Source organism: Vipera ursinii (assembly GCF_947247035.1).
Source record: "Vipera ursinii genome assembly, chromosome: Z".
Lineage (NCBI taxonomy): Eukaryota > Metazoa > Chordata > Lepidosauria > Squamata > Viperidae > Vipera > Vipera ursinii.
In genome coordinates this window covers 76,699,888-76,715,826 of record NC_139517.1, presented here as the reverse complement: position 1 = coordinate 76,715,826, position 15,939 = coordinate 76,699,888, and the positions used below count along the sequence as shown (strand labels likewise).

General features: G+C 39.1%; 1 protein-coding gene across 1 annotated transcript in view; it reads left to right on the top strand.

The window, feature by feature from the left end:
• Window positions 1-5,900: 5,900 nt before the first annotated feature.
• Window positions 5,901-15,939, top strand: part of TMEM108 (transmembrane protein 108) — a gene marked incomplete at its 5' end in the record, with an annotated part of 80,272 nt that continues 70,233 nt past the window's right edge. The window contains one exon of the mRNA XM_083379379.1: window positions 5,901-5,940. Within this exon, the coding sequence (XP_083235505.1) occupies window positions 5,901-5,940 (40 nt within the window). The remainder of the gene's footprint in view (window positions 5,941-15,939) is intronic.

Genomic DNA, 15,939 nt, shown 5'->3' with positions numbered 1-15,939 from the left:
CCTTCTCTGATCAGCTATTTTGATGGTATCATCAGATAGCCACTTGTATGTTCTTTTTGGTTTTTGGCGTGATACATACTTTCCAGCAATTTCCATGATGTTACTTTGGATCTCTTGCCACTATTCATTTGAGTCCTTTCCTTATAAATTCAGTGGCTTGAGCCTATTCCTAATTTCTATGGCATACATAGGTGAGGTATCGTTCCCATTGAATTTTGGGGGAATATTACCTTTTCCAGTTTGCAAATTTGTTCTTCAGTTTAGCCATTAATAGTTGATGGTATGAGATACAGTCAGCACCAGGAAGTGTCTTAACAGATGCAACTGAATCTTTCCAGCATTGTTGGCATAAAATGCAGTCTGTCTGATTTTGACGTTATCCATTTGGTGCTCTATATGTGTATAAAATAGATGTTATAATTCTATTATTTTGGAATTGAATTTGATATAATTGGCATGTGTTAATTGTTTTGTTATTTGGATACAAGAGCCTGATAACAGGATAGGTAATTTGCTGTTATGGTGGTTTTTCACGTCTGTGGCAGGAATAAACGTCTTCAGTAAAATTTATTGCCGTAGTCTTCCAGAAACCTATTGATTATCAAGCATCTCATGTCTAAAGCTTTAGTATATTAGTTAACCAGTTAGAATAAATTAGTGTGACACATTTTTTAATATAGTAGACTACAACCTAGTACTTGATAAGATAGAAAAATGTGGGTTAGATAGCATCACCACCAGATGGATTCGTAGCTGGCTGACCGGCTGTACCCAACATGTGGTCCTGCATCTACATGGAGGGAAGTGTGTAGTGGGGTGTCCCAGGCTTTGTTCTGGGCCCAGTGCTCTTCAACATCTTCATCAACAATTTGAAATGAGGGGATAGATGGAGAACTCATTAAATTTGCAAACGACACCAAGCTGTCAGGAATAGCCAACACTCCAGAAGGTAGGAGTGTATAGAAGGATCTTGACAGACTTGAACATTGGGTGCTATCTAACAAAATGAAATTCAGTGGTGAAAAAAGTAAGGTTCTACATTTAGGCAAGGTACAGTATAGGTGATACCTTGCTCAATAGTAGTAACTGTGAGAGGGATCTCGGAGTCCTAGTGGATAATCACTTAAATATGAGCCAGCAGTGTGCTGCAGCTGCCAAAAGAGCCAATATAATGCTAGGCTGCATTAACAGAGGGATAGAATCAAGATCATGTGAAGTGTTAATACCACTTTATAATACCTTGGTAAGGCCACACTTAGAATACTGCATCCAATTTTGGTCACCACAATGTAAAAAAGATGTTGACACTCGAGTACAGAGAAGAGCAACAAAGTTGATTAGGGAACTGGAGGCTAAAATGTATAAGGTATCATTGCTGGAATTGGGTATGTCTAATGAAGAGAAGGACGAGGGGTGACATGATAGCAGTGTTCCAATATCTCAGGGGCTGCCACAAAGAAGAGGGAGTCAAGCTGTTCTCCAAAGTACCTGAAGGCAAGACAGGAAGCAACGGATGGAAACTAACCAAAGATAGAAGCAACCTAGAACTAAGGAGAAATTTTCTGAAAGTTAGAACAGTTAATCAGTGGAACAACGTGCCTCTAAAAGCTGTGAATGCTCCAACACTGGAAGTTTTTAAGAAGAGACTGGACAGCCATTTGTCTGAAATGGTATAGAGTTCCCTTCCTGAGCAGGGGGTTAGACTAGATGACTTCTAAAGTCCCTTCCAACTTTTTATTTTTATTTTGTTGTTGTTGTTGTTGTTGTTGTTGTTATATCTTCACAGAATTGGGCTTATTTTTCACCCAGCAAATACATTTTGCACTACATTGAATGTGTAATATTTAGAAACCATTTAAGAAAAAAAGGCTTATATTATATACATATGGACTCTAAGAATTTTAGCTGTCCCTTGCCTTCCATGTATGATGACTAACTGTTGTGCATAAATTATGTTACTGTACGGGGACACAGAAATATCTGCTCTTATTCAGAATTGATGAACGCTGCATAGGAGGAGGGATTGAATAAAATTACACAGTTCTTGTTTCGATTCTCCAGAGAAAAGCACATGCTCTTGTGTAAAGGTCTGGATGGGGAAGAACTAGTTTTGACAAAATGGAGTGGTTCTGGATTTTTAGCCTCCCAGCCCAGTTGATATTCCATCTTTGACTCTGGGCAGGGTGGCACACTTCTGGACTGAGTAAGTGTGCAGTTTGGGAGTCCTAGACTTGCAGTTCCTGCTTGAGGAGGAGTGGCTAGGGAAGCCTTTGCACAGATTCATCACATCTGCCAAGTGCGGTCTCTCTCATACCTTGATCACTTCCTGTTTGGATTACTGCAATAACCTCCACACAGGGCTACCTTTGAAGGCCACCTGGAAGCACACAGCGTGATGGGTCTCACTATGTTTACCCAGGTAATATCTCTGTTGTGTGAGCTGCACTGACTCCCAGTTTCCTTCCGGGTGCAATTCAAGGTACTGGTTATAACCTTTAAAGACCTATATGGCAAGGGCCAGGTTTTCTGTGGGCCCACCTCTCCCTAAGGACATTTCCCCACACACACACCTGATCGGATAGGATGTGCACACTCCAATTCCTTCCCTTAAACATTGTCACATTAAAGGATCTAGGAAGCCTGATTTTTCCACAGTAGCCCCTGATCTGTGGAACACCCTTCTCCTGAGGTTTGGCAAGCCTCTACTCTCCTAGCCTTCCAAAAAGCACTGAAGACCTGGATTTCCCCCCACATGCTGGGATAGGGTGAGATGGGTAAGAGAGTTTATGAGGGACTGTATGTCAGAGTTTTAATTTTGATGGCTGATTTTAAGTCTTATTGTTTTAAAATATTTGTGTTTTATTATTGATATTCTTTCAACTGCTAATTGGAAATTTCCCAGATTTCAGTGTAAGGTAGATGGCTATATAAATATTTTAAATAATCAAATAATTTATAGGCAATACAAATTTACATAAAAGAAAAAAACAGCAAAACAAATATATTTTCAAAAAAAGTTGCAACATGCCTTTTGGGTAAATTGAGGCTACCCTTCCTGGTATGCTTGCTTGGATCCCTGCAAGGCAAGATAATATGTATGAAGTACAGCTTTGTATTTCGTACTTAGAATAGAACTTACTTTGAAGTAAATATGTGTAAGATTACCACCTTTATATAAAAGCAACTCATTTTTATATTGGTCTCCAGGTAATTTTTATAATCACCCACAAAATATTATTTCACTGAAGTGAAATTTATTTAACCTATAGGAAATATTCAGCTTGCAACCTCTTTTAAAATAAAATTGAGAGCGGGAACTAAGCAAGAAGGCATACTCAAGCAGGAGTTTATAATTATGTGTATAAATAGCTGTAAAGTGGTAACAGAAGGGAACGTCTCACGTCTTCTGCTGGCAAATGAAGCTAATAAAAGTGGCAGTCCTGAGAGACTTGTCTCTACAAATCAAATACAGTACTTCTAGTTTCATAAATTCTTTGGCATTTAATCAGGGGAAGAGTTTTGTGTACTTGTTTCGCCTGTTTCACAGATGTCTTATTCATTTTTTTAACAGTTAAGGGAAAAAATTATAGTTGGAGGCATTCAAATAGCTAGCGAATATTGGTTGCAAGGTGGCAGAGGACATTCCCCCCCCAGGATCTCTAATGTATCAAATGGTGAGATTGTTCTTAAGGATTGATTTTTCAGTGTGAATCAAAAGGCTGTGTAGCTCTGTGGTTCTGGTGCTTTGATTTAGTACACAGATGGATCCACGGGTTATGACAGCAATTGGGCTTGGAACGTCCGTCGCTAAATGATGCAGTTGTGAAGTGTGCTGTCACATAGCCTCATCGCCCAGTGACAACAATCCTTACAGTCCCAGTTGCTGTCAAAACCCATATCTCTTTACCCTCTCTGCAAAATATGTTTTTTCAAGTTTCTTTGGGTTTAAAAAGCAGTTGTTTTTAAAGGAAAGTGGACCGTGTAGAAAACCTAAACACAACAATTTCCTATCAGCAGGTATTTATCTTCTATCTCACGCCAGTCAATCAGTTAAATTAGGTGCGTGATATTTAACAAGGGTGAAATAAAAGGTAGAAAAGGAGTAGGTAGAATTCTGAGTAAGAGAGCTCAAATACATTTTTTAAAAAAACTTTTCCTGATACGTATTGCAGTCTTTTTCAATTATGGATCTAGGTTCCTGTAAAGTAGAATCCTACAGGTATCAAAGTGATGAGTCCTGCTTTGTGACATCATAACATATGCTACACTGCTTAAATACTTGAGTGTAATGTTGCATCACATGTAGAAGAGGGGCAGGGTTTGTGTCACCAAGTTGCAACACAATTTGTCATCTGCCCCCTTTATTCCTATGTGGATGTTCATGCACCAGGATTGCTGTACAGGTAGTTTAGTGACTGTTCAAAGTTAAAGTGGCTCTGGAAAAAGTGACTTATGACTGTTTTTCACTTTTATGACCATTATGGCATCCTCATGGTCATGTGATCAAAATTCAGATGCTTGGCACTGGACTCATATATATTTATGACAATTGCAATGTTCCAGGTTCATGTGGTCACCTGCTTGTGAACTTCTGACAAGCAAAGTCAATGCTCAAGCCAGATTCACTTAACAACTGTGTTACTAATTTAATAACTGCAGTGATTCATTTAACAACTGTAGCAAGAAAGGCTGTAAAATGGGGCAAAATTCACGTAACAAATATTTATTATTTTATTTATTTATTTTATTTATTATATTTTTATACCGCCCTTCTCCCGAAGGACTCAGGGCGGTGTACAGGGCAATAAATATAAAAAACAGAATATAAAAGTTAAAAAACAAATATAATGCCCAAATTTAAAATTTGACTTGACAACATAAATTTTGGGCTGAATTCTGGTCATAAGTTGAGAACTACCTTGAGAACTACAAGATATAACTTGTCTTTCTCCTCATCTCGCCTTTAGTGAAAGGATGATGAGTTACAGTCAAAACATCCTGAAGGTGTATTGGAAGAAACAAAAATAGGTGAAGATTGTATATTTTAATAGTAATATTGAATTTGCTTACCTAATGCTTCCTTCATAAAACAAATTCTGTTTCAGTAATAATTGTTTTGTTCTCTGGCTCTTACTGCATAACTGCCATTTTATGAATTGTCTAGTATCACTGATTTGAATCCCCTGCTAAAAAAAATTGAGAACCTCTGATGTAATGTTTAGAAATATTTTAATGAAATACTAATACAGGTGGGTTGTATTATTTACAGCAGGTTATAGTCCAGTCAAACCATTGTGAGTAATATGAAATCATGCTTATAGACCGTGAAATAAAAAAATGCGCCGAAGCCATCTGCCATTTTACACATGAATAAAATACCCCAAACTGCAGATATGTGGACTCATTTTTGCAGTTTACAAACATATTGTAGTGAACTATAGAATACAGCAGTCCAGGAGCAGAATCATTCTCCTGTCTGCTATATCCCCTACTTGGGATTCACCTAGTGGTGGAATTCAGCCAGTTTGCACCAGTTGGCAGAACTGGTAGCTAATTTTTTGTTGCCCAGGCCCAGAATGGACTTCGGGGAGTGACATCCACACAGAGAACCAGTTGTTCACATATTTGAATCCCACCATTGGATTCACCAATCAATTGGCATATTGTGGGGTTTTTTTAGAACCAGCGCCCTGGCTACCAATGTGTAAGAACAGTTCCATTTTTAACATTTCCCTAGTTGTATTTCTTCTGAGCCACTTTGAATTACTATGCAGAGTTTGAGAAGAAAATAAACTGGCATTGTTTTTTGTTATTGTTTTTAAGTTAATCGTACATATATTTCTCTGTCCCTTAGACAGAAACATGAATAGATTGCAAGACAACCAAGAGCAGATGATACCATGAAGAGAAGTTTACAGGCCCTCTATTGCCAAGTGCTTAGTAAGTAAACAGTTACAAAGATTTAATGTTATACTTCTGTTACCTGGAGGAAAAGACACCCCCCCACATATATATAAAATGTTATGTTATGTTATTTTGTGTGTGTGTGTTTTAGGTTTATTTTGTTATATTTATCATGTTCAGCTTTTATTTCTGTTGAGTTTATTAGAAAATATACAGCCATAGTGAACTAGCTAAAACTCAGGATGTTTGTAATTTGTATCAGAGCAAAAAAATGGAAATTACTAGTCAACCAGATATGTTGTTGTTTATATTCGGAATGTCCTCAACTTTAAATGATAATGACAATTTGATCTCTATTTTTGAGCTTTTTATAGTAATTATGTTGAAAAATTCATCTGGTTTTATCTCTGTTATTTATCTCAAGTACCTCTTTTTATCTCTGTGTTCTTCTATTTTGGGAAAGGTAATGTAAAATAATTTATTCTCTGATATTCTACCTCCTTCCATATCTAAACCAGCTGGTCGTATACCCAAAAAATACTGCAATGCAAGAAATAATGTAGGATCTGTGTGTGTGTGCATTTGTGCAATTCCATGAGATATTATAGAGTATTGGATAGGCATGTGTTGCCTGTTGCATTTGGCAGCATTTCTGTTTGATTGCATATTTTATTGGCAGTATTAAAATAACTGTATTCATGATCTGAATTCTGAATTTTCTAAAAGAATCTGTAGGATCCATAAAGGAGAATATTTATAGCTAGGGGTAGAAATGAGGGTTCCTGGATGTAACAAAAAGTCTGCAAGTAAGCAACCAGGCTCAGGGAGCATTATGGACTCCTCAGCATCTGTAAGATTCCATTATGGTCATAATAGCAATATTTGTGATTTTAATATTCTGCCTCTTCTGTCATTTCACAAGCATTTTGTTTTATTGTAAAACACCTGAAGAAAAATTACAGAGAAGCTAGATGTTGTCAGTATTGTTTTTAGGGGTCTTTGGTGCTTAGTTTCTTGGAAATGTTTCATTACCCCTAACTAGGTAACATCATCAGTGATAGTCTAGCAAACTCAGAGAGCACCAAGGACCGTTCATTTCAACCCTGAGATACAAATATTCTCCTGCATTGGTATTATTTTTAATTCACATAAAATATTTGCTCATAAATTTGTTATATTCAAGTCTTGAATAATATAGTGCAGGGCCTTTCAACCTTTTCACAGATTGTATCACTTTTAGAACATGACAATATTTGAGTACCACCGGTGCTTAGCAAGGTGTCAAAAACTTGATGAATAAAAAAAGGAGGGGGTGAATTTGGGTTTTACTGATTAGATTCATTTGTTGTTACAGAAATGGCTAGTTTATAATATAATGGAAAAGTAAAAAGTTGAGATTCAATGTTAATGCTTCCTTCTACTGCAACAGAGGAAGTCTGTTCTTTTCCCTTCTCCCCCTCACTTTTTCTCCCTTTTTCTTCCCCATTGTGTCCTACTATTTGGTTTTGTATTTTTGTATTTTATTCTATAGTTTAATACAGGGGTCTTCAAACTTGGCCCTTTCATGACTTGTGGACTTCAACTCCCATAATTCCTCAGCCAGCATGCCTGGCTGAGGAATTATGGGAGTTGAAGTCCACAAGTCATAAAAGGGCCAAGTTTGAAGGCCCCTGGTCTAATACATGCTGGCTTAGGAATTCTGGGAGTTGAAGTCCATGAGTCATAAAAGAGCCGAGGTTGCCTACCCCTGGTCTAATAAATTACAAACTGTAGAAAAAAAGAAAAAAGTACCAGTTTTAATTTCTTCGGTGGCTGTTCCTTTGCTGAATCACTTTCCCTTTGCACTGACAAATGCATGATGAATTTATCCGTGTTTATTAATATGCGCCACTACCAGCTAGTTCAGGGGTCTTCAAACGTGACACTTTTAAGACTTGTGAACTCCCAGAATTCCTTAGCCCTCATGGCTGGTTGAGGAATTCTGGGAGTTGAAGTCCACAGGTCTTAAAGTTGCTAAGTTTGTAGACTCCTGAGCTAGCTGGTCAGCCCTGCTTCCTCTCTCCCTTCTGAGCTCTTCCACAGTGTAGTAAGAATGCAAACCCCCCCCCCAATCCCTTCCCTGTATCTTTAAAGACACAGGAATCAAGTGCAAAGCAAGAAACACAAACTCCCGGGTTTTTTTCTCTTTAAGCTGCCTCAGAGGTGTCAAAATGTTGCAACGTAAGACTGAAAGGCTCCGGCAATGCTAAAAGCTTTAGCTTTAAATTAAACCTGCTTACCTTCAAAGAAAACTTTCTAAAAGCCAAAGACAGTCTCAATTAAAGGGGGTAAAACTAATTACATTTGTTTAAAGGGATTAAACCTTTCCTGTTGTCTTTTTTCCCCCCTTCCCCTGCCCAAACCACCTTCTTTTATAGCCTCTCCTCTCTCCCCCCCCTTTTTTTTTCTTCAGTTCACCTCCAGCTCCGAGCTGCTTCTGGAAGTGCCAATCAGATGGAGCCAATCAGATGGAGCCCTATTGGCTCCTGGGGCTTCTGCCGAGCCCAGACAGTCATGCAGCTGCAGCTGCCTCTCCCTCAGGCTTGACTCACTTAGGTTCATTCCCCTCCGCTGCTACACTTGGCTAGCAGTCGTGTACCACCTGCCACGTGACAAAGTACCACAGGTGGTAACCGTACCACCGGTTGAAAAGCCCTGATATAGTGTATTACAATTAAATTTTGTAAATTAAATGCCTTCTCTAGTTTCATTGATGTTCATTTTTTACAATGTAGCACCCATCTTTCTAGTAGAAGCACACTTAAGTGAATCATATATTTATTGCATATTTATGGCATTATACTACAGAAGTTAGAAATAGTTTTACAGGTTTAATTCTTGCAGTTTAAAGAAATTAGGACGTGTTTGCAAAAAATAAATAAGTTTACAGCTCAACTCTGTATCAATTTTCTGAGATGTAAATCTCACAGAGTTAGGTGAGACTTCTAAATAAACAAATTTAAGTTTTCCAGTCTAGAAATCATAACAAAAGGGGATTTCAAATTATGTGCTCATTTCCAACCAGTAAAATACTTTTTAAGGTCATAGAAGGACTGTCTTTCCTTCCTTCCTCCCTCCCAATGTTAATTTAATTAATGTGAGATAAAGAAAATGTTCAGTTATTGTAAACAGCAAAATTGAAACTGATACTCTTCAGCTGGAAGAGTATTGAAGGCCCAATATTGACTCTGTTGATAGGACTTTGCATCATTAAGTTAATATAATACAGTATAACAAACACTCTTAGATTTTAATCTTCTATTCATGAAGCAGAATTATTTGAACTATTGCATTATTTTGCCAAAATAAACTTCTTTCTTTGAACTTATGTTGATAGACATTTCTCTTTTTAATTAGTTCTTTATTTTACTGCAATAAATAAAAAAGCTATTATTCCTTTCTCAGAAGTAAAATTGACGGTTAAGGAGAGCAAGAAATGCAACCAGTTATGTATTGCACAGCATATTCTAATTTACTGTAGTTTTTCAGGGTTTTTTTCTGTTTATTGTTATGATGGCCTGCAAAATCCTCAACAGGCAGGGCCAGATTGCTATTTCAGTGTATGTAGCTGGCACTGAAGTGCTCTGCTCTATACTATGTCAACCTTCTCATATGCTCAGATGTATGGCCAGTCTAGAGAAGAGAAGGACTTATTTGAAATACTTATGCAGTATTTCAGTATTTGAGGGGCTGCCACAAAGAGGAGTGGGGCAATGTGCGCCAGAAGGCAAGACAAGAAACAAGGGATGGAAACTAATCAAGACAGAGAGGCAACCTGGAATTAAGGAGAAACTTCCTAATAATGAGGACAATTAACCAAGGGAATAGCTTGCCTTCAGAAATTGTGGATGCTTTATCACTAGAGGTTAAGAAGAGACTGGAAAGCCGCTTGTCTGAAATGGTAGGGTCTCCTGCTTGAGCAGGGGTCTGGACTAGAAGATCTCCAAGGTCCCTTCCAGCTATATTCTGACAATGTATTGTTTTGCAGCCTCAAATGTGATGACACTGCTAATTTAGGATTATGTCTTGGCAAGGCCACACTTGGAATACTGCATCCAGTTTTGGTCACCATGATGTAAAAAAGATGTTGAGACTCTAGAAAGAGTACAGAGAAGAGCAACAAAGATGATTGGGGGACTGGAGGCTAAAACATATAGGGAACGGTTGCTGGAATTGGGTATGTCTAGTTTAATGAAGAGAAGGACGAGGGGTGACATGATAGCAGTGTTCCAATATCTCAGGGGCTTGCACAAAGAGGAGGGAGTCAAGCTATTCTCCAAAGCACCCAAAGGCAGGACAAGAAGCAACGGATGGAAACTAATCAAGGAGAGAAGCAACCTAGAACTAAGGAGAAACTTCCTGTCAGAACAATTAACCAGTGGAACAGCCTGCCTCTAGAAGCAGTGAATGCTCCAACACTGGAAATTTTTAAGAAGAGACTGGACAGCCATTTGTTCGAAATGGCTTAGGGTTTCCTGCCTGAGCAGGGGGTTGGACTAGATGACCTCCAAGGTCCCTTCCAATTTATTATTATTATTATTATTATTATTATTATTATTATTATTATTATTATTATTGTTATTATTGTTATTATTATTATTATTATCCTGCTGAAAAACACCCATCCCAAAATCCAAAAAGGTTTTAACATAGAGTGTTTGCAGGATGGGATATTTGCAGCCAGCCCTCAGAGACAAGAGAATTCCTATTATGGGAATTACCTTATTTTCCGGCGTATAAGATGACTTTTTAACCCATGAAAATCATCTCAAAAGTTGGGGGGTGGTCTTATACACCCAGTCGTCTTATACGCCGGAAAATCAGCGAGCCCAGGAAGGCACGCCCTCCCCTCTCACTGTGGAGGAAGCAGGGCAGGCTGGCGTCTGGCGGGAGCCGGCAGGGCAGTCCTGCGCACGCGCGCACTCCGGCTGCAGGTGTGCAGGACTGCCCTGCCGGCTCCCGCCCGATGCTCTTCCCTCTTGAGGCAGCATCCCCGAGGACTCCTTAGGAGCCAGGGAGCGATGCTGCCTCAAGAGGGAAGAGCGTCGGGCGGGAGCCGGCAGGGCAGTCCTGCACACGCGCACTCCCCGGCTGCTAAGGAGTGCTCCTTAACAGCTGGGGAGCGCGCGTGTGCGCAGGACTGCCCTGCCAGCTCCCGCCAGACGCCAGCCTGCCCTGCTTCCTCCACAGTGAGAGGGGAGGGCGTGCCTTCCCAGGCTCGCTGATTTTCCGGCGTATAAGACGAAAAATCTTGAAAATCATCTCAAAAGTTGGGGGGTCGTCTTATACGCCCAGTCGTCTTATACGCCGGAAAATACAGTATCTTTTTTAACATTAGCCTACTTCACAAAGTTACAATGTTGGTAAACTGTGCACAAGTAGAACTGTGCTTTAAAATACTGTTTGCAAATTTAAAATTCTCATATGCATAGCATTAGATCAGTTTTTCCAGAGACAAACAAATCCATCAATTGGCACAAAATGTCTCAGCATATTTTGATTATTACTTTAAGAGACAGCTTCTTCACTTTTATGCATATTCTGGCATGTTTATAAAGAGCCGAAGTAGTTCATTTTCAAGATGAATGTTGCTTTCCATAATTTTGTTTTCCATAAACTGTGTATTTGCTGTAGAAGATATTGTTTCCTTATTCAAGGAACCTGAGTGTAAGTAATAGAAGATAATATGTCTTATCTTATGCTAAATAAAGAAGTGCAACATTGTTTGGTATAAGATTTGCAGAGGCAGTGATTGAAAGGCAACTTTACATATAAAAAATTGAATGTGATATCACTGTTTCTGAACCCCTCTGCCACTGCACAAGTGAATATAATATGCTCAGAATGGGAAACAAGAAGAAAATAATGGATATTGAATCAGTTAAACAAGAAAGGAAAAATAATGGGAGAACAAAGTATTGGATATATTTTCTGCCTTAGTTATTTCTAAAAGCAATAAAGCTGAGTGGTGGCTCAGTGGGTTAGGATGCTGAGCTTGTCGATCAGAAGATTGGCAGTTTGGCGGGTCGAATCCCGAGTGCCGCGTAGCAGAGTGAGCGCCTGTTACTCGTTCCAGCTTTTGCCAACCTAGCAGTTCAAAAGCACGTAAAAATGCAAGAAGAAAAATAGGGACCACTATGGTGGGAAGGTAACAGCGTTCCGTGCACCTTTGGCATCTAGTCATGCCAGCCACATGACCACAGAGACGTCCTTGGACAAACACTGGCTCTTTGGCTTTGAAACGGAGATGAGCACAGAGTTGGAAACAACTAGCACGCATGTGCGGGGGAACCTTTACCTTTATAAATAAATATGTGAATTTGAATTCAACCATCAATATTAATAAAATACTTATAAATATAATATAATATAATGCAATATATAATATAATATTTAAAATTATGGACTATCTAAATTATATTGACTATTTGGTATAAACAGTTGTCTGACAATTCTGGGGCTACAGAAGATAAAAGTAGGGATCTTAAGAGAAGAAAGCAGCAGATATAGCAGACAAGGTAAAGAGAACATCCTGTGGAAGAGAACAGCAAGAAACAGGACCTTGGGTAAATCATGGCTGGCAGCTGAAGACTTCTTTAGACAGCCTGGCTTTGCTGTGTTCCCCATTCCATTTTCCCTGGAGGAGAGGGCTAGTGAGATGTTGGATTCTTCTACCAGAAGTTCATTCTCTGAAAAAGAAAAACTATATGGTCTTTAACCAGATGGTTTTCCCTTGCAGATTCCTCATCCCTGTTGTCTGCCAAACTCTGCAAAGTCCAAGCAACATTGGTAGTCATGATATTATCTAAAATATTTCTCCTATAGCTAGAAGGGAGGACAAGAATTTGAATTGACAATATTTATCAGGAAGCATAAAGAAAACATTCAAGGTTAACGTAGAGCATGTTTCCTAAGATCATTGGATTACATCTTTCACAATCTAAAGTAGGGATGCATGGTAAGTGTGTTCTCCATTAGTTTAGTGTTTCCCTTTGTCCACCATCTACCTTCTGGCAGTGACCTTACTTAATGATAGCATTGGCCATTGAGTGATTTTGATACTAAGCTAGTCAAATATAGCTAGTAAATTTGACTTACTACAGTATCTCCCATTTTTATTTCTTTCACTTAACCATGTCCCTTTTCCCCTTTATTCTCTCTACCCTTCCTCCACCCCAATTTAAAATTCTAAAATAACATGGCATAGTGATAGTCCAGGGGTGTCAAACTCAATTTTATTGAGGGCCGCATCGGCATTGCGGTTGCCCTCAAGGGGCCGGGTGGGTGTGGCCTGGGTGGGCATGGCCTACTGGGTGGGCATGGCTAGAGTGTGTATGTCCTACTGGGTGGGCGTGGCCAGCTCTACATCGTTGGCATCAAGGGTGCCTATGGGGACCTGGGCAGGAGTGGGACAGATCTGAGGGTCTCTGGCAGAAGGAGGGTCTCTGGGCCAGGGCCAAGGCAGTGGGGGCCGTTCCCTCACTGTTTCCAGGATGGCTTCGCAGGCCACATGAAACCATTTCGCGGGCTGGATCCGGCCCCCAGGCCTTGTGTTTGACATGTCTGTGATAGACATTTAGATCACATAAACAAATGTGCGTAGGTATCATTGAGGATACAAAAAGCCACTATCTATGAAATATTTCAGGAAGAAGTATCAAATCCATGCTTTCCCGGTGCCACACATGAGGTGGGAATTTCAACTACTAATGCTGACTCAAAGTTTCCTCATTTTGGTAAATATGTAGAAGAGATTTCATCTTCAATGTGTTTTAAGGCACCCTTAGTCTATTGGTGAATTCTAAGCATATCAGTACAATATTATTTGCAAGACGTACTAAATGCAGGCTCAGATTGAATTTCCTATTGTTGTGCAAGAATGTAGAACATTGGCAAAGGTCTCGCTGCTTCATAGCAACAAGTTTCCAAGTAAATGTTTGTGGGATTGCTGCTGAAAGCTGCAATTTAATTTTAAATTAATCTCCTTGAATCGAATAGTTTTCCATTCAATCAGTAATTTGATTCCTCTGTAATCCTCAGGGAACTTCTCCCTGACCAGAATTCAGGTGAGAGAGAAGTTCCCAGAGGAACTTATCATGAAAAGGAATATTGTATCGTACTGTATGTTTTCTTACAATATGCAGAGTAAGCTTTAACATAGAAAGAGCTACTGAGCATTTGCTTCAAATACCAAAATAGGTTGTGTCTGCAAGTCATTGTTCTAGAACCCAGAAATAACTATTGCAAAACAGTTTATTTGAAGTATAACAAAGGTTAGAAGAATCACTTCCTTTACACCAGGGGTCCCTAACCCCCGGTCCATGGACCAGTACTGGGCCTCAGCATGCCAGTAATGGTCCACACAAACAAGCAAAGCCCCAACCATGAGATGTAGGCAGCACACAAAACCAGACTCTCCAGTCCACAGAAAAACCTTTCTCCATAGAACCAGTCCTTGGTGCCCAAAAAGTTGGGGACCTCTGCTTTACACAACAAATGCCAAAACAGAAGAAATAAAGATTATTTGAAGCAGAAAGATTATTTGATAACTAAGAGATTGATAACTTGAGAGATTTGAACAGGTATGAGATTTAATTGATTTTGAGGCCTTCAGCCCTGAATGCCATATAATCACCAGAAAAAGCAGTGACAGAAAAAGAACAAATATTTGGGAAGGCTCAAAAAGCTGTGTTTAACTAGATCAGGGGTAGGCAACCCTGGCTCTTTTATGACTCATGGACTTCAACTCCCAGAATTCCTGAGCCAGCTTGGCTGGCTCAGGAATTCTGGGAGTTGAAGTCCATGAGTCATAAAAGAGCCGAGGTTGCCTACCTCTGAACTAGACAGATACATAGTGATGGATTACTGGTGGACTGAGACTGTAACTTCCAGAATGTTCAATTATGTGGAAATGTACAAAATTTGAAAGGTGATAGATTAGGAAAGGCTGTTTTATTCCAGCAATGAAGATTGCAATAGTGGTTACCTTAGGATAGATTTATAAAGCCTGCGAGTTACATCCCCGACTTTTTGGTTTAATATACATGTTGCCTATCCACTTAAAAAAGCAGACTTCTTTCATTCTAAATACATTGTATCTTTATGGAGTCTTTGTTCTTTTCATCTTCTTTTTGGTGATGCTAGAAAAGAACAGATTACGCATAATAAAAGCACACTGGAATTCATCCTAATTTAAATGCATTCATTAAACATTTTACCTCAATAAATTCTCAGTGTGATGCAACAGAAGTTTGACATCAAAATGTCAGGGAGGAAAAAAAAGGAAAAATTCCTGCTTAATTATATAGATGTCATTTTTGATATTTTCCTTCTTGGCTTTTCCCTAGCATCATACTTTAAACTTCTAAAGAAACAAAATGTGGGAAAAAGTAGCAGGATATGGAGTCAATTTATATTCTGACCAACTCCAGGCAAGATGGGCAGCATATAAATTGAGTAAATAAATAAATAAATATATGGCCATCACATGATAATTCAACATTGCTGCTACAGTGGATTTGGGAATCTAACCAGTTGAACACATCTGGAGGCCACATTTGGGGTTTTTTTGGAACAGGTCCCTAAAAGTTAAGTTGGTCCTGCTTCTTTTTATTACAGACTTTCCAGAGTCATCAAGATACCATCACACTCCAAATTGTTAATAAATACATTAATAACCCACAAAATATCTTTCTTCCTACCCTACTGTACTATGTACATGGATAAATGGACATTTGCTTACTTAAGTCTAAGTGAACTGCATCTACATGGAAGGAAGTGTGTAGTGGGGTGCCCCAGGGCTCTGTTCTGGGCCCAGTGCTCTTCAACATCTTCATCAACGATTTGGATGAGGGGATAGATGGGGAACTCATCAAATTTGCAGACGACACCAAGCTGGCAGGAATAGCCAATACTCCAGGAGATAGGCTTAAGATACAAGAGGATCTGGACAGACTTGAACACTGGGCACTATTTAACAAAATGAAATTCAATTGT